Genomic DNA, 22,712 nt, shown 5'->3' on the forward strand with positions numbered 1-22,712 from the left:
CCAATTATACAATTACAACCTGATGAAACCGTGTTCTCCACTCATCAGTTAACACTGCAAGAACACATACAGATGTAACACAAATGATATAGATACTCAAATATGAAAATAAATTACATATTCTGTACTATTACTTGACAATAAAGGATTCTTGAATACATAACAGCAAACAGCAAAATAGAATCTACACAACTGTTGGATAGATCAATTTAACTGAACAGTTTTAAGCAGTTGCACAAGTTTTTCTAAATGTTTATTTTGTAAAACAATGCATTGGAGAGTGAGAAGTTTCATAGTTTAAGACAAAACTTTATATATGAAGAGCTACAGTTCAACACTGCAAACAGCAAAATAGCTTTTTTTTATTAAAAAAACTATATACAACTGTTTGGTATAGATTTTAACTGAGTGGATGACCAAATAGTTGAGATTGTTCAAAACAAAGTATTGGAGATTGAGAAGTTTTATAGCTGGAGTAAGATAATACCAGCTGCGTGACACATTGACGGTGTGTTCCGTCAAATCAGACATTGAGTGATCCAGAGGGAATGAGTCTCGCATGATCAAACATTGTGCGACCCTGGGAGGAAGGGTCCCAGAAGATTAGACATTGTGTGACCAGGAAGGAGGAGTTCAGTGGGGGGGGGGAAATCAAACAATGTGACCCAGGGAAGTTGGTCCCAAGTAGGCAATCCTGGGTTACCCAGGAAGGATGGGTCCTGGAAGATCTGACATTGTGTTCCAGGGATGGTGGCTTCCAGTAGAACAGGCACTGTTTAACCCGGTGACAATGGGTCTCAATAGTTTAGACACGTGTCCGGGTAAGAAGTGTTCTAGAGAAATTAAAGATGGGTCCCAGAAGTTCAGACAGTGACCTGGTGAGGATGGGTGCCGCAAGATCAATGTGGTAACACACTCTGTACACATTTTCCTGTCTGGTCATGTCCATTGGATGACTGTACCTGTGGCTCCTTCCACAGGCTCTTGAATAAAACTGACTATCCCTCAGTCCCCTCCTTTGTTTGGGACAGTCAGCTAGCAGGGATGTGCCTTCATTCTATAGCGAATGAAAGCCTATCAGTTTTGCTCAGCTTCAGTCTCAAGTCATTGTTGGTGCATCAATCAGATGATGTGTGACCAGGAAGAGGTTCCAGGATGATCAAATGGGCAGCCCGGGGAGGATGGGTCCTGAGAGCCAAACAGTGTAATACACTAATCTGTTGAAGAAACTCAGCTTGTCATGAGGCAAATATGAGAAGTAAATTTAAATTTTAAATTTAGACAAGCAGCATGCAACAGGCCCTTCCAGCCCACGAGTTCATGCTGCCCAATTACACCCAAATGGCCAACAACCACAGTAACTGAGTGGGCCCTTTGTCAGTTTTGAAGTATTACTGCTATATGGGCAAGTAAGACTGTTAATATTCACATCACAAGGTTCCATGAACAACAATGACATAAATTTCACATCTCAGCCAAAAACAGCACATTTTTGAGAGAACAGCTTTCCATGGTGATGCACTTAAATATTGATCCAATTTAATCCTGAGTTGGACTTTAATACATCCCATTCTAACAGAAATTAGAGGGTCACATCTGGCACCTTAAAACACAAAGAACATTTTTTTTCCAGTTTCAGTCCCTGCAATTACACTGAACAATTTTTTTTCCCCACCAAAGGTTTGCTTCCCAAAAAGAAAAATTGGGATTATGATAGATAACTTCAGACTGAACACAAATATAATGTCAAGTTTATTTATTGTATAGGAAATTGGAGAATATTAAATTTTATTGAATTTAATCGCAGCACGATGCGGACACATTGCATTAGTTCAACTGACCTAAAAGTGTTTTGCTGCCGATTTTCATTTGTACTCAGCATAGGATGCCTCTTGTGTCAGTGTCCAACAATATTTGGCCAGCAATGATGGATACCAGTTGCCATATACCACTTTTCTATGGTCAAAATGTTCTAGTGAAACCTTTCACCATGACTGCACCAAGATCACCAGGCAAGTCCACATGCGAATACAGAAAATGAATTTTCAATGATGCTACCGATCATGGATTTGTATGCTTGAAGTAGACTTAATATCAAAAGAAATCACAAAAATAGGGTCTGTGTATCATAGGAAAATTTTAAGGCCATTTTTGTGATCAGCAGCCCAAAATCCATAAAATGCACCCAAAATTGTTCAGGAAGCAAAATCTTCATTATCAAGTGTAATTACTGCACTTCATCATTTAGAGACAATGGCTTCTACTTTAGCCTCCAGCTATTGAGATTGTTTCAGATACCTCTTATGCAGACCTGATTGAAAACCTGGTCATCTGGGCTTTGTGCTAGTTTATAAACTTGCAGCCAACAGCAAATAAGAAAATGACAAAAATTCTAAACATGCTGTATACATCTTGCGTTAATCAACTTTGCAAACATGTCAGTACAGTGGAACCCCGTTATATGCGATAGTTGGGGGTCCAAAAAAATTTGCATCGTGATAAAAGCAGGACCATGCTAAATCAGGGTTTCAATAAATTGAAATTAAAACAATTTTTAGTAAACCGCCCCAAGTCCCCGTTGCTCGTGGCAACCCCAAGTCTTCGCGGCAACCCTAAGGGCTGATACATACTTCTGGTAGCAGCCCAACACCAGAGTCCAATGACTCGTGGAATTATTTTGCAATGTTAATATCTGCTGATATATTTCTTTTGTTATTCTTGCAGAAATATTTCCAGATATTTATCAGCATCATCAACACTTAGTAAATATGCTTTATCGGTTTAAAAATCCTAATTAAAAAAAACCAAACTTATTTAAAGAAGTATCGCATTAAGAACGCATCTCCCGCAGCTGGAAGAATGTGGTATTGAGCTGGATATCAATTGGTTTTAAAAATCAAAAGCTTTCAAATAATGTTGAGAATCCAAATATTTGATACTGCTAGTTTCACATACAAAGACATTTGGTGAAGCATTTGTTATTTGTATAACAATGGTTTTTTTTGAAAATTTTATTTAATAATCATAATAAATCTTACAAGTACAAACATACTTAACATTTTATCCCTTACAACCCCACTTCCCTAACCCATCCCCCCCTCCCCACCCCCTCTAAACTATCCCAGAAAGAAAGAGATCACATAGCAAAACTCTCAAATCAGTTACTTGCCCTCGTTCAGAGCAACTCCATCAATGCGTGGGAAGAAAATTCAAAAGTCAATTATTAAGTGTAAAAGAGCTCATTTTGAAACAAAGGAGTTTTAGCCATATTTTTACCTTGAGTACCTACAATTTCAATTTTTTAGTCCATAATTTAATTGAATGTTTCAACACTAGCAAATTATAATTATGTAATAACTGAGAATTCCATTTATAAATAAACTGATCCATTCTCTTTTCATCAATCTGAGATAATTCAATATCAGTCCACATCAAAAGTTTATCCACTTCAAACATCCTGTTAATAAATTTCAACTGTGCCGATTCATAATAATGCTGAAAAATAGGAAGTTGCAACCTTTACTTCCAAGTTAGTTTATGTAGTGACACCCTTACCATTTTACCTTTCCACAAAAATCTTCTCACCATAGCATTCAGATCTTTGAAAAATATTTGAGGTATCTTACAAGGGATAGATTGAAAAAGATATTGAATTCTGGGAAAGATTCATTTTGACACAGTTAACACATCCTATTAATGTTATTGGTAAATCTTTCCACTGATTTAAATCGTATTTAATTTTAGACGATAAAGGTAAGTAATTCAGCTCATAAATGATTATAATTACTAGCATCGGTTTCTTTTTTCTTGTTTTATTTTCTGACACCAGCAAAATTAACCCCCTTCATCTTTGTAACTGCCTTCTGAGATTAACAAGTACTATATTGGATGAGATGCACATTCTATTAGTATTCCAGAACACAGACGTAACTCCTATTCACAAGATGAAAAGTTAAAGAGGTCTTACTGATATCAGTGTCTGAAATCTTGATTGGAGACCAAGGCAGCAGTAGATTTTTGAACAACAATGGTTTTGAGGACTCCTTCATGAAAAGCCAAATGCTTGTCAGAAATTACAACTGTGATGGCACTGCAGAAGCTGAAGTTGTGCATCAGGTGGCAGAGAAGAGTGCTTAACAGCTAGTCTTTGCATCATTTTCAGAATTGCTTTCTCTACATTTGCAAGAGTTTTAGAGCAGGAACTTCTGGGGACTTGTATTTTTTCTTAGATAAACTGAGCAAGGATATGAGATTTAACAAAAGTGGGAGGTTGATGACAGCCTGTGAATCTATTTCATTTAAAAAAAATGTACTGAAGATACAAGATGGAGGAAGTGAATAATTTGCAGTTTTCTTTTCAGTTCAAGATATTTCCTTCCAAGGAAGAGTTGAAATAGAGCTATCTAAATGTGACAATAGGATTTTGTGGCCTGGATTGCTCTATTCTGATTGATTGATGCTTTCTTATTGTATTTTGTGCTTGGGCAATAATTAATTTTCCTTATGGAACACAAACAAAATGTTAAAGGTTCTTGTACCCTACTGGTTGAGAGATTTATCTGGAAAAATAGGTCATGTTGCAATAACTTAAGCAAGTTAAAACAAATGCAATTAAAAAAAATAGATGTATAACATGGTAACAGGTCCTTCCAGCCTATGAACCAATTAACACCCAATTAACCTACAATCCCCCCCCCACCGAAAATTTTTTAATGGGTGGGCGGAAACTGGAGCACCTGGAGGAAACCCACGGAAACAAAGGAAGAACATACAAACAGGACAGGATTTGAATGTGGACTACTGGCACTGTATGCCACCTTTCATCGTGCTGCTTTCATTGCAATGGCTGAACTTCACAGTCAACACATACACTGGTCAAATATCTACATCCTGTTGCATTAAAATCCAGTCATTTTAGCTTACCTGTGAAGTGGAGCAATTCAGACTGCAAAAAGTCTGACATCTCTGCCTCAACTCTATTTTAGCAGACTTCATCTCCAACACGTGGCTCCATATAGAAATGACCTCTAAGTGGACCCACTGTTTTTCTGAGTATCCTCTGTCTCCTGATATAATTAATTGCACTATGAATCAGACAGAGAATCATGATTAATAGGCTTTAATCTCCTTAAAGTGTAAGCACAGCTTGCATGGTGCTGGCCCAATTCCAAGGGAGGGGTTTTGGCATGGGGGCATCTGGGAGGAGGAAGTCACAGGTTCAGGGGGTAGGCCAACCCATACAGCACATATATACATGGTGGTAGCACCACAATAATGCCTTGGGATTCTCCCCAATCATATTTGCCCCTTTTAACCCTCCTTATTCCTTAAGTTGTCTCGTCTATATTTCTCAAAAAAATTTGACGATATTTGAACATGCTTCCTTTTTTTCCTGTTCAAATCTTCATTGTCATCCAAGGTTTCAAATCTTTGCCTTAGAACATCAATCACTGAACTCTTACTAATTCTAACTACAGTAATTCTCTTTTAAAAGACATCCACTTGTCAGATGTCATTTTATCTTCAAGCATCTGCACAAATTAACATCACATTACCTGTTATGCATTGAATCTTTAAAACTCCTCACCAAACAAATGGATCATTTGGTTCCACATAATTGCAATAAAATGTATTAATAAACAAATCATTTAAATGATATGCCAATTCTTGCAGTATAATTGTCAATGGTTCTCATGAAGATCATGATTGATCTACAGCCAGGTCTCACCACACATCACCTGCTTAATGATTCAATCACTAGAATAGCTACTGTTATCATTTGATGGCTGATTTGAGGGACTTGGTCTGGTCAAAAATATCAGTGGTATTTTCATTAATGATATTACTTCTTGGACTCACACAGATCTAATCACATCAGCAAAACATGAATAAACGAGAATTTGTGGACATCAAAGCTTGTTGGAAATGCTCAGCCATTTTTGAAAAATGCTTTGCTAATGGGGATAAAACATCACAGTTATGATGTTATAAATTGTCAGTTTTATGTTTCTGTAGAGAGGGTTTTTTAAAGAGCTGGAATCCTAATGCATGTCAGCACTGCTAATTATCAATATTTGAGTTCAATTTTAGTCTTCACAGTTTCATAAAAAGGAAATTATGTTTAACAAATTTGCCTGAGTTCTTCAAGGATCGAACAAGCTGAGTTAATTAACCATAACCATATAACCACTTACAGCACAGAACAGGCCAGTTCGGCCCTACTAGTCCATGCCGTAACAAATCCTCACCCTCCTACTCCAACTGACCAGCACCCGGTCCATACCCCTCCAGTCCTCTCCTATCCATGTAACTATCCAGTCTTTCCTTAAATGTAACCAATGATCCCGCCTCGACCACGTCTGTCGGAAGATCATTCCACATCCCTACCACCCTTTGCGTAAAGAAATTTCCCCTCATGTTCCCCTTATAATTTTCCCCCTTCAATCTTAAACCATGCCCTCTAGTTTGAATCTCCCCCTCTCTTAATTGAAAAAGCCTATCCACGTTTACTCTGTCTGTCCCTTTTAAAATCTTAAACACCTCTATCAAGTCCCCTCTCAATCTTCTACGCTCCAGAGAAAAAAGCTCCAGTCTGCACAACCTTTCCCTGTAACTCAAACCTTGAAATCCTGTCAACATTCTCGTGAACCTTCTCTGCACTCTCTCTATTTTGTTTATATCTTTCCTATAATTTGATGTAGTGATTTTGATTTCTAGAAAGCATTGTCACATAAAAGGCTGGTGGTCTTTATATAAAGAGTGCCGGGGAAAGTAATCATCAAGCCTACAAAATTTCTACAAATTTTCAGCTTATTCCTTGAAGAAGGGTTCAGGCCCGAAACATCGGCAATATATCTTTGTCTCGTATCGATGCTGAAAAGACTGGCTGAGTTCCTCCAGCATTTTGGTGTGTTTTTACTACAACCACAGGGTCTGCAGACTTTTGTGTTCCATCAAGTCTACACGAAAGATTGCTCATCACCTAGGAGTCAGCAAGCCAGTGCAAATGGATATCTATGGGTTGGAATATATAACTAGCAACTGGAGCTGCAGTCAATCAGTTCTGAGGGCAATATAGTTTTGCAATGATTCTTCAACTAACTGCTTCAAACAGTAAATATTTTTATCTATGACCATTGGAGACAGCAGTAAACCATCTAGAAGAGGAATCTGAAGGTGAGACTGAAACAAAATGCTGTGCTATCTGAAACTCGTGTTTCTTGATGTTTTCAAGTAAAGCTGATCCATATAAAATGAGCAAAGTATTTTTGGAGCATATATAGGTTTCAGAAGGACATGTGTACTGCAGTGCAATCACTGTTGAACCTTCTCTCTTGCTAATAGATAACTAAAGTGGGAAGAAGGGCAGTGGAAGCTCGTCATATTGGATACATGGATCGCTCAGCCAGTGATATCAGCTGTGGCTACACTTTGGTTATAATGATAGGACTGAGAATGATCACTGATTGATGCCTAAAGGTTTCCTTTGTCTTTAAGATTAAAGTCAGGAATATGTTGGGGCACTCACCAGTTCCCAACCGGCAGCTGCTGTAACTTCAGGCAGAAGCAATGTGTTTATTGGTGAGACTTTCAAAGATAATAAATGTAGTTATCTACCATTTAGGATGGTGTGGTTAGTTTCGTGTATCACTTACAGAATCTGTTGCTGCAACATATCAAGATTAATTCAACAGCTGCTCACGTTAGCTTCCATTGAAAGAAAGGATTAGTAATAGGATGTAAACATCATTGCACTACCCTGACTCAGGCACACTCTTCCTTCATTATGCTGGAACCTCTTCTTCACACCAACAGCTCAAAGACTGCTGCAACATTATCAACAATGTCTCAGAGATAAAGTGAAATACGGAGCTGGCTGGTATTTCTGATGCCAGTGGAAGAAATCCATTTCCATGTTACTCATTTCCCTTGCCATCTTCTCAGATAGACAAAAGAATTGATATTCAGCCCTGATGCTCCAGAAAATTACATGGACATTCCAATGATGGTAGTACATGTACTTAATTGATAGAGCATGACCAATCCCTTTTAAGAATGAGTTACAAATGACACCTGATGATAAGCAACGATTGATCTGAAAATCTGAAGCCTTTCTGCAGTTAGTTTGACTTATTAATATGATCCTTCAGAAAATAAGGCCCCGATTTTCATTCCTAATGTCAGCATCCGTTCGCCTTCTTGCATTCATACCATCCCACCATTTCTCTCTTTCTTTTTGTGCAGATAATCCAAAAGTAAGATTTCCTTCTGAAAGCTTAGTCCATTAACAGCCACAAAAACGTACACGATCCAAGAGGTGATCATCTCCTTGTCCACCTTTGTAATTTGTAGAAATGGTTAAAAAAAACGATTATGAAATGGATTATCCATGAAATGTTTTCCTGAAAGGCTTACAACACTTAAGTGGCATCCATTAAGAGTGGAACTTGAGCCTGTGGAGTTGGGTGCGGTTGCAATAGACACTTTTAGTGTAGCTAGAATTTGCATGTTTCAAATGATCTTTACTAGATATCAAGTTGACGTAAAACAAAACATTTCAATCATAAGAAGAGGTTTAGGATGCATAGATTCACCTGGAATAAACAGGATTAGTCATCCATCTGACATTGCACAACCCACTATTAGCATTTCAAAACAAGAAACATATCATTTTCGCACCTTTATTCAATTTGTGCAGAAAGGAAGAACGATAACAAACACGAAGGCTCAGTGTGAGGGGGGGACCCTTAACAAAGGACAGAACAGTGCAATAGAATGGCATTATGGAGAGGAACAATACATTATCTGAAGATGTAATATTGGAGTAATTCAACCTGTAAAATGTTATTGTGATTAGTTTTATTGAGCAAGAAGTGAAGGGAGAGGCTCTATCTGAATAATCTTTAGTACCAGCAGATAGAATTAAATGAAAGTAGGACACACTTTAGATGGCTCCCATTGACAAGTCTGAAAGTAGGTCCCTTTTTTGGTGTGAGTAGATGGCACTTTATTCTAATCCAAAGATGCTGGTGTGGAAGTAAGTGGGAAATGGGCTATATTTAAAAATGGGTGATGACTAAGGGGAAGCAATGGACTGCCCATCTACAAAAGGTCCTTATTTCAAAATCTTATTTTTTTTCCCCAGAATGGGAACTTCTTTAGCATTTTATAATTAAGGCTACAGACCGTAGCTATACACTAAAAGTTTGATTTTGAAAAATGGAGAATATAAGGGCCTAGCAATTGAACAATGTAAGATTTCAGTACAAAACAATTAAAGATACACATTAGATCAAGAAAAATGTTCTGGGTTACCTTGAAACACTCCAGAAATTTGATAAGGAACTTCCTTATGTTTGATGTCCTACTCAATCTAATACCATTTCAATGGCATTTGGCACCAAGTGACATGATTCCCTGTGGAAGACTTCTCTTTTGGTGTCACTGGAGAATTAAGTACACGTTCTTATGGGAGCAGTTAGCTTTGGCACGGTGTCAGTTTGGGATCTTTTGATGGTAAATCCCACTGTTACCTTCAAATAATTCTAAACATATTTCCTACAGTACTCCAGGATGGCTTAAAATGGTAGAAAGATCCACCCATTTTTTTTACTCCATCCCCTTTCCAATACAGTTCAACATTCCATTTATCTTCCTGAATGCTTATTGCATCTACATGCTCACTTTCTTGATTTCATGCTTGAAGACACCCATATCCCTCTTTACCAAATCATTTTGCAATCTCGCCATTTAAACAAAATTTTGCTGTTCTATCCTTCCACCATTGGTAAAGAACTTCCCACAGCTTAGCTTTAAAAAACATTGTGCAGCATGGTTAACATAGCTGTTAGCGCCACGCTGTTTCAGCACCAGAGACCCGAGTTCCAATCCGAATCTGTCCATAAGGAGTTCTCCCCATCTCTCCGTGGGGTTTTCTCCAGGTGCTCCGGTTACCTCCCACCGTTCAAAATTATATTGGGTCTATAGGTCAATTGGGTGTAATTGGGTGGCATAGGCCTGTGGCCTGGAAGGGCCTCTTGCAATGTTGTATATCTAAATTAAAACTCTATACTCTCAAAATGCCAAAATTTTGCCCATGCTCTTATTCTATCTATATTCTTTTGGTGATTTTTTTGGTGTCCTTTCAAATTGGCTTCCCATCTATTTCTGTATCTTTAGCAAATGTGGCTATAATGCTCTCAATCTCTTTATTTACGTCATTACCAGAGATAGCAGGTAGTTGACATTTTTACTGACCCTGTAACTCTGTGGTAGTTAGTTTGTCAATCTAAAATTGATCCATCTATCATGACTTCTTTTCTATTAATAAGTGAATCTTCCATCCATGCCAATACATTAGCCTCTACATGATCCTACCTCATCCAACAACCTTATTGAATGCCTTCTGGAAATCCAAACAATTGCATTCTCCGGTTTCCCTTTATCCAGGTCTCCCATTACAACCATAAATAATATTTTAACATATTGCTTTGCTTTCTTATGACCATATTGATTGAACACTCATTTTCTCAATAACCTCAATAATGGATTCCACCGGTATTTTACCCTTTAAATGAACTGACATAGCTTCCTATTTTCTTCCTCCCTCAGTTCTTAAATTGAGATGTTAATTTGTGGTTTTCCAACCCATCTAGGGAACTTTGGAAGATCGCATCCTTCTCCGGCCAACCTTCCACCCCATGGTATTTACATCCACTAGTTCCATTTTTTGATGAGCTTCACTCTTCAGATGCCTCGAGCACTCCATCTCATTGAAACTGAGAGGTGGGTTAGAGGCTCGTGGATGATAGATAGAGTGGTGGGGTTGTAAGCTACTCAAGCAGAATATGAGATATTTTCTTTAATGCATTCGTGTTTGAAAAAATAGATGAATAAGGATGAAATAACTTATTTACAAATACCGTGTCTGGGTGAACACTCCGATATAATACTGAGCAACAGGTTGGGAGAGATCTTTTTATTGTCACATAATAATACATTAAAAATGTAACATACATGATATACCTTAAATTTTACAGCCATAAGGCAATCAAAGAGTCTCCATGAGCATTGCCCATTGCCTTAACAATAGGAGAAACAGAAGCAAATGAGAGTTTTTTCACCCCAACTTCATACACATTGTTACAGGCCCTTATACCCACATGTCAAAGTTTGTAAACTCTAAGACAAACAGCAGTCAAAAATTAACTTCAACCACGTGTTGTATAGCGTAATAGAAGCTTGTGGTTTTTGCTTGAATATTTAATTTAAATTTTGCAGTCAAACAAGAATCAAGAATGAACCATTACAGATATACAGAATAAAGTGAGAAAAAAAATCATCAATACAAGTTGCCCATGTTTCCAACTAACCCCATCTCTCCTGCCACCCCATAAGAGAAAATGGAAAGTAGAAAATAGAAGTAAAAGAAAGAGAAAGTGAATAAAAAGAAAAACAAAAGAAAGAAGAGCAGGGTCTGGAATCCAGTCCAGAAAGTCTCACTCTTTTTCTTATTCAATCCTGCATTGTGCAAATATGGCTGCCATACCTGCAGAAACATATTATACGTCTTTCTTAAATTGTAACTAATTTTCGCCAGGGGAACACAACTATACATTTCCACATTCTATTGGACTATGTCCAGAAGGGAATCAGACTTCCAGGTAACTGTAATACATTTCCTGGCCACTGCCAATGCATCTTTAAGAAATTCTAATTGGTAATTAGACAGTCTCATTTTAGGTCTTATGTCCACAATATATTTTAGGAGAAACAATTCTGGACTTTGTGGCAATTGTTTTCCAATAATCTCGTTTAATAAAATTCTTAAATTTTTTGCAAAAGGGTTTCACTTTAGAGCATGACCAGGTAGAATGTAAAAAGGTTCCTTTTTTTCCCTGCCCCTAAAACATATATCCGATATAATAGAATTTAATTTATGTAACTTCTGCAGGGTAAAATATAGCTGATGCAAAAATATTATATTGCACCAATCTATACCTTACATTAATTGTATTAGTCATACAGTCCTGACCAGTTGCCATCATCAATATTCAAATCTGATTCCCATCTTTGTTTAGATTTATATAACTCCGGTTTAGGAGAACCTGATTGAAGTAAAAAATACATAACTGATGTAAATTTCATTGTGCTCCCCTTTATCTCCATTTCACTGCACTCTGGTAGAATCATGGTCAGTCCGAATTAGGCTCTGAAAAAAACTCTTAATTGAAAATAGCAGAAAATTGTATTATTATGAATATTGTCTTTATTTTTTAACTGTTCAAATGACATCAATTGCCCTTGAACATAACAATCTTCTACATATCGGATCCCTTGAATTTTATTATCCAATGTTAAAGGAATTGATCTATTTTGAATCCAGGGCATTTTTGGAATTATTTTTCTTTTTGATTCAATTAAATTATTCAATTTATGCCAAATATTCAAAGTATAGTTTATTAATGGTGCTTCCTTTCCACCAGAAATAGACAGCGTCCCATTTATATACAAAATCTTCTGCTACTCTCTCTCCAACTTTGTGCATTTCAATTTCCGTCGAAGTGGAAAGTGACAAATTTCATCTGGGCCACCCAATAGTAATATTTAAAATTTGGGAGTTGTAACCCTCTCATATGATAGTTCCAAGTTAATTTTTTCCCTGGACGTTTTGGCTAACTGACCTTTCCAGAGAAACTTCCTAATAAATTTATTCAGATTTTGAAAAAAATTCTGTGGTAATGGTATCGGAAGAGTATGAAAAAGGTATTGGGAATATATTCATTTTAATGCAATTCACTCTTCTGATCAGTGTTAGTGGAAGAGTTATCCATTTATTTAAATCTTCAAATTTTTTAAGCAAAGGGAGGTAATTCATCTTATACAAATTTTTCAAATCATTATCTGTTTGGATCCCCAAGTACTTCTTAAGCCATCTAAATGGTGCATTCCTTTGGCAGTTTGCGCGATTCCCATCGGTTAATGATATGATCTCTCTCTTGTCCCAGTTTATTTTGTACCCAGAGACCCTCCCATAATCTTCCAAATGTACCTGCAAGCGAGAAGGGTTGAAGCCATTGAAAAAATATTTACACTGAGCATTTATCATTCCACTTAACTTTCATATCCCAAACTCTTCTGGTTTTCAAGTTGCTCATGGTGCTTTTTATATTTTCCTCCAAATCTTAACATTTTTTAATTCAAGAACTTATCCAGGCAAAAAGAGATTAATCATGAGATGAGTGCTATGGTTAGTTTAATGGTTAACACCGCGCTATTATAGCGCCGGTGACTCGGATTCGAATCCACTGACGTCTGTATGGAGTTTGTACATTCTCCCCGAGACCAGGTGGGTTACCTCCAGGTGCTTCAGTTTCCTCTCACACTCCAAAGACGCTCGGAGTTAATTGGTTTATTATTCAGGTGGTGCGGGCTCATGGCCTAGAAATGTCTTTTATTATACTGAATCTCTAGATTAAACTACATAAACAACTTACCTTCAATTTCACAAATCATTATCATTGCAAATGCATTAATGTTGACACTGCACAAAGTTTAAAGATGGAAGAGAAGGTAAGAACATGGCATGGCCAGTCCTCTGAAGGGCAAAGCTGCAGAGAGAATCAACATGAAAACAAACCATTCAGTCCACTGAGCCCATGTCAACCATCAAGCACTCAAATAGCCTCACCCATTTTAATCCCATCACTGATTGTACCACTCATCTACACACTAAAAGCAATTTACACTGGTGAATTAACCAAATTGTCTGAACATTTTTGGGGGGAGGGAACATCGGAGGAAACCAGAGCACCCAGTAGAAACACGCATAGTTAGAAGATCATGCAAACTCCAGACAGGTACCACCACATTAGAACTATAAAGGGTACGACTAGATCCAGAGCCACAGTGCTGGCATCATATCAGCTTTTTAAACTTGATGTTGCCATAATTTCTCTTCTAGTCTGCTACACTTTCCCTGAAAGCGTGCATGAACACTGTAGGTTTCATTGTAATACTTAAAGATTGTGTGAAACCTGTTTGTAGGTTAATGAACAATATCATGTAACCGAGTAAATTATCCCAAAATATGTACCGTATATTTTGGTGTATAAGACGACCCTGAAGCATTAAAAAAAAATCCGCCAAAAACAGGGATCGTCTTATAGGCCAAATACAAAAATGTGACCTTAAAATTCTACTCAAAGTACCACTCGATTGGTTCCATAACCCACTCAGACCCCACCCTTCAACAAAATTTTAAGTTACCAGTATATTAGAAAGAAATTTTTATTGTTAAAAAAACACATCTAAAATCCTTCAAAATCACTATCATTTATCATCGTCTGAGGCAAAGGCCTTTTGGTAGTTTCTGAGCCATTTTTGTTTTTTGTCATAATACCAGATTTTTTCCTGCACCAGCTGACTGTACCTTTAAAATCTCGACTGCGTTCTGGGATCTTGCCCACTTCAGTGCACATGCTCTGATTTTATTTCTTGCGACTACGTAGTGATCCTGCCTCCGTTCGAGTACCCATTCTGCAATGTGATTTTTCAACTCTTTTTCCTCTTCTCATTGAACATTGTTCATTCTTTCTTCATTCTTTCTCCACTCTCTTACCATCTTCTCAGTTACGTCGAATGGCCTCGCAGCTGCACAGTGAGTCGATTCCTTGGCCACTTCATTGACTTAAAACTTGCTTCATATTTTCTTCATTTTGCTGGAGGCTCCATGATTACATCCACCTTATGTCCACGCCCAACAGCTCAGTCAACGCAACCCCCCACTCAGTTGACATGCATTTTTGAGGGGCCCGATATATGATAAAACTATGAAATTCAGGCTGAAATTGGTGACCCGTCTTATCAGAAGGTCATCTTATATTCCAAAATATACAACACATATTTATTTTAAATTATATCTTCATGTATATATGTGATTATTATGTGCTGTGCATTTTTGTGTGCTCCATGGTCCAGTGAAACGCTGTTTTGTCTGGCTGTATATATAAAGTCAGATGATAATAAACTTGAAACTTGGAATGTAGGTAAAACTGAGTTTAGCACAGAAACAGGCTCACTGTAGGCCTGTAACCTTCTGTGTCTTGGTGATTCACATTTATCTAACACATTCGAGACCCCAAGCCCCCTCAGATCACCTCCAAGCCAACCTCTCAATTTAAACAATGCTCCCTTCGACTCTCCCACCATGGGAGAAAAATGATCCCATCTACCCTATTTAACACTATTGTAATCTAATCTCTCTCTCTCTCTCTCTCTCTCTCTGGCTGCATTTCAGCCTCCTCCACACCACCCTCTCCTTAAAATTGTTGTTCTCCAATTGAGGTAATCCTAGTGAATCTCCTCTGCACCATCTCCAGTGCAACCTCATCTACTCTGTAGGGTGGTGACCAGAACTGTGCTCAAAACTCCAGATTTTGCAAGGCCAATGTTTTATAAAACTGTAACATGACATCCCAGCTCTTAAATTCTATGCCACCATCAATGAAAGTAAACATCCCCACTGCCATCTTCACCATTTTATCCATCTAGGCTGCCACTTTCTAAGATGTATAGATTTTGAGTGAAAGGATTCTCTGTTCATCAACCCTCCCTACCAAGTGAGTACATCCTATCTATATGTGCTTTCCCAAAAAGAATCTCTCCTCATTTGTAAGGATTAAATTCATTTGCCATTGTTTTGCCCAACTTTCCAATCTTATTATGATCTACAACACCAATTTTGCATCATCTGCAAACTTACCTCATCCACTCACATCAAAGTTGTTAATGTGTGTCACAAACATCAAGGATCCCAACACTATTCCTTATCATACATCACAACTCTCATCCAATTGTTCTTATGTTTTCCTGTGATTTGACCACAAATCTCAATATCACTCTTTCTTGTGTTTGATATTTAAGAATATGATGGCAAAACTAATTTGTTTTCAAGGTTGAGATCTGAACTTGAGTCACATCGACACCTCGCATGACCTTTAGACAGTAATTGCTTTGACATGTAACATGAAAAATCAGAATAAGATGCTTATATTTATTGCTGTCTGACTCAGAGTTTTTTTTTAACATGTTGCTGTCCGACTTTATTGTTCAGACTAAACTGTTCAAAAATGCATAGAAAAGTTGTGACAAAGAAACAAGAAACAGGCAGTGCTTATCAGTTTCTTTTAACGAATCTAGGACATAACAGTCTAATTTTTCCTGATCAAATGTCATTCTTTGAAAAGTAGACAATAAACATTCACATAAATCTGGGTGATTGGTGGGTGGAGTTTGGGGCAGAAAACAAGATTTGATGAATTTAATACAGAGAGTCAGTTTGGATGGGTACTTGGGATAATACTGAAACGAAACATCTACTTCAACACATTTATCAATGTTTGTAAGGAATCATAAAGATTCTTTAGCAATGAAAATGCCAGAGATAGTCTAACAAACAGGAATGATTTCAATCCCTCTTCCGTTGAAATGCATCCCAAACTGTACAGAAAATATTTAGTAAAAAGAGACAGATATGGATGACTACTTCAAACATAATGTTAAAGCAATAGCAATAGATTGTAAAATAACATGGATGATATTCTATGGGCATGTGAAAGTGGAATTTGAATTAAGGCATGTTTTAACACATTGACAAATATTGGACAACTTAAAGAAAGGTTTAAAGCTAAAAGAATCAAGGATCAACGTGGAAAAAAATACAGTAAACTGTAAGGATAATAGTACCAGATTTCGAGAAAATGTTGGCAAACTGGTGGACTGGGAAGACAAGTGGCAGATTAAATCCAATGCTGAGAATACAAAGTGCTACAGTTTGGTGGGAAGTATGAGAAAAGCCAACATAATCTGAGTTCCTCCAGCATTGTGTTTTATACTCTAGGGGGCACAATTCTATATGGGCTACAAGGACAGAGAGATCTGGGATATATTTTCATCCTTTGTCAAAAGTAGCAGGGGAGATTTAGAAAGTGGTTTAAAAATAACATTTTCTAGCTTCATTACTCTAATATACTATGAGCATGGCAAGTATTTTGAATGTTCATAAAATACTAATTTGTTCAGATGGCAAATATGAACCATACCAAAAGAAAAGTCAAGAAATAGCTAGCCCCTTACTCTGAAGAGAAGGATCATTTGTAATGGGGAACAGGGAAATGGTTGAGGAATTGAACAATCAGTAGGCAAAGGAGTAAAACACAAAATTCTGTCGACACTGGTTGGAGTAAACAACACCAAATGCTGGAGAAGCTCAACAGGTCAAACAGGGTCCGAGCAAAGGCAAAGATACAGAACCGATGTTTCGGGCTTGAGCCCTTCATCAAAGTAGGTATCTGCAGTCTTTTATGTATCTCTGATAGGGCAAGCCCACCAAATGCTCCTTTCACAACCTTATGCACCAGTGTCATCACTTTCATGGAGCTCCAAAGTTGCGCAAGATCTCCCTGTGCATCATTACTTCAAAGGTGCTGGAATCCATAAACGAAGAAGGTGATAAAAATATGTTGAGAAGGATAATTGGATTGAGAGTCAACATGAATTTCTGAAAGGAAAATCATGCCTAATTATCCTGAGGAAGTGATTAGTGGAATCTGCGGGTGTGGTTTTATTTTGGATTTTGAGAAGCCCCGCATGGGAGGTTGGTCACTCATGGTAGAGTAGGTGGAATTGAATTTTCTTTTCAGAAATTAATGAGTGTGAATAAATGGATCTTTCTCAGGTTGTCAGGTGATGATCAGTAGGAATGCTGCAGGGATCAGTGCTTAATACAATCCTGGAAACCAACTTGGGAGTGTAGACCTTCAGCGATTTTCCGCCACTTAGTTGAGGAACATGCAAATAAATCAGAACTGAGACCGTTTCTGACAATTTCAATGGCACAGAACAGATTAAAGGATTAAAAAAAATTGTTGTGCTGATTTAAACCTTTTTTTGAGAGTGACATAGAGTGTAGAACAAGCCTTCCAGCCCACATGTAAACCTAAATTAATTTTTTTTGAATCCTATTGTACCAGCCTCCACTACCACCCCTGGCAATGCGTTCCAGGAACTCACCACTCTCTGTGCAAAACACTTACCTCTGACATTCCCCCCGAAACTTTCCTCCATTTACCTTAAATGGATGTCCTCTGATATTTGCTGTTTTTGCCCCAGGAAAAAGGTGCTGGCTGTCCACTCAATCCTCATAATCTTATTACAAGATCACACAAGATAGAGAAACAGAAGTAGGGCCATTGGCCCATCAAGCCTGCTCCGCGATTCTAATCATGAGCTGATCCATCCTCCCACTCAACCTACTCCCCGACTTTCTCCCCATAACCCTTGATGCCCTGACTAATCTAATACCTGTCAATCTCTGCCTTAAATACCTGCAATGACCTCACTTCCACAGTTGCCTGTGGCAACAAGTTCTTCTGACACACCACCCTATGATTAAAGAAATTCTTCAACATCGCTGTTTTAAATTGACATCCTTTTATCCTGAAGTTATGTCCTCGAATCCCCTACCATGGGAAACATCCCTGCCACATCTGCTCTGTTCAGGCATTTCAGTATTTGAACTACCTCTATGGGGCTTCTCCCCTCCCCTTCCTCATTCTTCTGGACAAGTACAGTCCAAGAGCTGACGATCATTGCTCATGTGCTAACCATTTCATTCCTGGTATTATTCTTGTAAATTCCAGCTCAGGGCAGCACAGCTGGCATAGCGGTTAGCGCAAGGCCTTTACAGCACCAGCGACCAGGACTGGGGTTCGAATCCTGCGCTGTCTGTAAGGAGTTTGTACGTTCTCCCCATGTCTGCGTGGGTTTTCCCCGGGGGCTCTGGTTTCCTCCCACTGTTCAAAACAAACCAGGAGTGTAGGTTGATTGGGTGTAAATTGGGCAGCACGGACTCGTGGGCTGAAATGGCCTTTTACCGTGCTGTATGGTAAAATTAAATGTTCTCTGAACCCTCTCCAACGCCAGCACATCTTTTCTTAAATAAAGCGCCCAGAACTGCACACAGTGTTCCAAGTGAGGTCTCACCAATTCTTTATGGAGTCTCAACATCACATCCCTGCTGTTGAAAATGGCAGCGCTGCCAGAGCCGCTGTAACAGTAGCACTGCTGCTCGTGCGGACCTGCGGGGAGCAAAGACCGGATATACAGCACTCCTGTGTCGTCCAACCATCCAGTCAACGGCCATCAGCTCCACACAGGCTTTGAACGGCCCATTAAAGGAGCCGATGGTGGTTTTATTTAAAATCCTGTGACCAACAGGTCTGTGCCCAAGGTGGCGGTGCTTAATGATCAGCAGCAGGCCACAAAGAGTTGCAGACTCCAGGGGAGCAGAGGATTGGCACAGGGCAGCAGAAAAAGGGGAGACCACCCCTGTCTGAGAAGGATAAGCAGAAGAGATGACCCACGGGAACAGACCAGTGAGGAGGTTCTGCAGCCTGAAAGACCCACGAGGCGAGGAACACATGGAGGCTGCTGTCGGAAGACTCACATAAGGCTTCAGACTGCTGGAAACTGGTTTGAAACTGGCTGAAGGGGTTCCAGGTATTGGGACTGGGATGCGAGCGGGTGCCGAAGGCGCTGAGGGGTTTCTGACCATGTCGGAGGATCAGATCTGGAGCTCAGGTTGCCAGTGGTTTTGACTAGATTCTGTGTGGCTGCAGAGGTAAATCCACAGATGCTCAGTGACTCGAGGCAGGGGGAGGGGATTCACCTTCTCTTTCCCTGACTGTAAGAGGCACCAGAACATTTCTCCTGATGGTGAATCTGTCTGCCTTGCAGCAGGCAAAAGTTATTTCATGTTATATGACACTGTTTTATTACAATGATAATAAATTGAATCTTAATTTTGATCTTGATACGTTATTCCTCTAAAAATTAATACCGACATTGCATTTGCCTTCTTCATCACTGACTCAACCTAAAGGTTAACCTTCAGGGTATCCTGCATGAGGGCTCCCAAATCCCTTTGCACCTCAGAATTTAGAATTTTCTCCCCATCTAAATAAGTCTTCTCGTTTATTTTTTCTACCAAAGTGCATGACCGTACAATTTCCAACATTGTATTTTATTTGTCACTTCTCTCCTAATCTACGCTAATCTACAGCCTTTCGTTATCCTCATCAACACATCCCCTACCACCTATTTTGGTATCATCTGCAAATTTAACCACAAATCCATCTATTCCACAATCCAAATAATTTAAATACAACATGTAAAGAAGCGACCCCTGTGGAACATCACTGGTAACTGGTAGCCAACCAGAATAGGACCCCTTTATTCCCACTCTCTGTTTCCTGCCAATCAACCAATGCTCTCCCCAAGCTAGTATCCTTCCTGGGATTCCACAGGCTCTCACCTTGTTTAGCAGCCTTACGTGCGGCACCTTGTTGAAGGCCTTTTGAAAGTCCAAATACACAACATCCATTGCATCTCCCCTGTCTTTATACTCGTGATCTCTTAAAAAAAATCGTAATAGATTTGTCAGGCATGATTTTCCTTTAAGGAAACCATGCTGATTTGGGCCTTGTGTAAAAACACAAAGCTGGAGAAACTCAGCAGGTCAAGCAGTGTCCTTTACATAACAAAGATAAAAATACATAAACGACAATTCGGGTTGGAGCCCTTCATCGAGTATGGGAAAATGTCTGCAGGCATCTGAACAAAAGAGAAGGGGGTAGGTGTGGTCACAAAGGTTGAGGGTAATAGCTGGAGAAGGGAGGGAGAGGACAGCAGCAAGCAAGGGGAGGAGGGATGGCTGGATGAATAGAGAGGGAAGGGGAGGATGAGAGCTGAAAGGGGGAAAGGAGGGAGGGGGAAGAGGAGAGCAGGTTAGCAGAAACCAAAAAAGTCGATGTTAATGCCATTTGGCTGGAGAGTGCCCATTGGAAAATCAGATGTTGTTCCTCCAATTTATGGGTGGTCTCAGTGGGACAGTACATTAGGCCATGGACAGACATGCAAGTATGGGAGTGTGACACAGAACTGAAATGGTTGGCTACTGGGAGGTCGCTGACACTGGTGTGAATGGAGTGAAAGTTCTCAGCAAACCAATCTCCCAGTCTGCACCTAGTCTCTCCGATGTAGAGAAAGCCACAGAAGGAGCATCGGATGCAGTAAATCAGTCCTGCGGATACACAAGTGAAGTGTCGCTTAACTTGAAAGGTCTGTTTGTGAGGCTGTAAGTATGGCACATCTTGCGGACACAGGGGAAAGTGCCAGGGGTGGGGGGGGGGAGCATGAGGATTGGTGGAGAGGGATGAGAGCACGAGGGAGTCATGGAGGGAGTCATGGAGGGAGCAGTCCCTACAGAAGGCAGAGAGGGGAAGATGTGTCTGGTAGTGGGATCCTGCTGTAAGTGTCAGAATTCCGGAGGATAAAGTGTTGGATGTGGAGGCTGGTGGGGTGGTAGGTAAGGACAAGGGGGATTCAGTGTTTGTTGTGTCTGGGGGGCAGAGGGGCCCAGGGCAGATGAGTGAGAAATGGAGAAGTGGGTGAGGGCTGAGTTGATAGTGGTTGAGGGGAAGCCACATTTGTGGAAGAAGGCAGAGATTTTGGAAGATCTGGACTGGAAGACCTCATCTTGGGAACAGATGCAGTAGAGATGGATAAATTGAGAGAAGGGAATAGAATCATTGTAGGGGACAGGGTGTGAGGAAGTGTAGTCACTTGAACTATGACTGAGTGCTGAGCACCAAGCTGCTTATATTGAAAGATGGCCTGATGACCTCAGTGGCAAACTGCTCGCCACCCCACCCAAGATCACACTGGAGGACTGAAACATGACCTCAGACCTTTCCTGACCCCAGTGGGTTGGGAACCTTCCATGTTTCACATGGAGACATGCTGTGGCCCACCAACAGGCCATGGCCCACTTGTTGGGAACCACGGGCATAGAGTGCACCATCTTTGAGGTGCACCTGTATTGATCATCAGTGAGGAAATGTGGACTTCTGATGATCCTATTGAGGAGGAAGGTGTAGCAGCCCAGGTTTTGGAGCTTGTTGACCAGCACTGAGGGTCTGATGGTATTGAAATTTGAGCTGTAGACAATGAAATATGCCTGATGTATGCTGTTGTCTAGCTGACCCAGAGCTGAGTGGAAAGCCAATGAGATTTCTTCTGCTGTGGAGTGATTGTGGTGGTAGGCGAATTGCAGTGGGTTTAGATCTTTACTTAGGTATGAGTTAATTCTGGCCATGGCCAACATCTCAAAGGATTTCCTCACAGTAAATGTGAGTGGTACTGGGTAATAGTCATTGAAGCAGCTCACTGTGCCTTTTTTAGGCACCAGAAATTGATGCCTTTTGAAGCAGGTGGGAAACTCCAACTGCAGAAACGAGAGATTGAAAATGTCTGTGAATACTCCGGATGGTTGGTTGGCACAGATTTTACCCTGCCAGGTACGCCATCAGAGCTGACACCTTGCAAGGGTTTACCCTTCTGAAGGATGTTCTGATGTTGGCCTCAGACAAATATCACAGGGTCATCAGCTTTTGCAGTAAGTTTCATAAGGACAAGAGTTCTTCTGAAAGCGAGCTTAAAAGGTGTTCAGCTCATTGAGTAGTGAAGCATCACAGCCATTTATGGTGTTTGGCCTGGCCTTGTGGGATGTAATGGCCTGGAATCTCTGCCATAGCTGGTTGAATATCTGACCCTGTCTTCTCGCTTCCTTCAAAATTGCCTCTTTGCTGCTG

At 39.6% G+C, this 22,712-nt stretch overlaps 1 protein-coding gene and 1 long non-coding RNA gene across 4 annotated transcripts in view; one reads left to right on the forward strand and one right to left on the reverse strand.

Moving 5' to 3' along the window:
* Positions 1-7,575, forward strand: part of slco2a1 (solute carrier organic anion transporter family, member 2A1) — a 123,469-nt gene extending 115,894 nt beyond the window's left edge. The window contains exon 14 of the mRNA XM_069896517.1: positions 7,345-7,575. Within this exon, the coding sequence (XP_069752618.1) occupies positions 7,345-7,348 (4 nt within the window). The 3' untranslated portion in view covers positions 7,349-7,575. The remainder of the gene's footprint in view (positions 1-7,344) is intronic.
* The window catches only part of LOC138742294 (uncharacterized), a 76,311-nt gene that overhangs the window by 52,520 nt on the left and 1,079 nt on the right, over positions 1-22,712 (reverse strand). For all 3 annotated transcript variants that reach the window (XR_011344039.1, XR_011344037.1, XR_011344038.1), the window contains exon 2: positions 4,924-5,084. This is a non-coding gene — a long non-coding RNA (uncharacterized lncRNA). The remainder of the gene's footprint in view (positions 1-4,923; positions 5,085-22,712) is intronic.

This window comes from Narcine bancroftii, chromosome 9 (genome assembly GCF_036971445.1).
Source record: "Narcine bancroftii isolate sNarBan1 chromosome 9, sNarBan1.hap1, whole genome shotgun sequence".
NCBI classification, from domain to species: Eukaryota; Metazoa; Chordata; class Chondrichthyes; order Torpediniformes; family Narcinidae; genus Narcine; species Narcine bancroftii.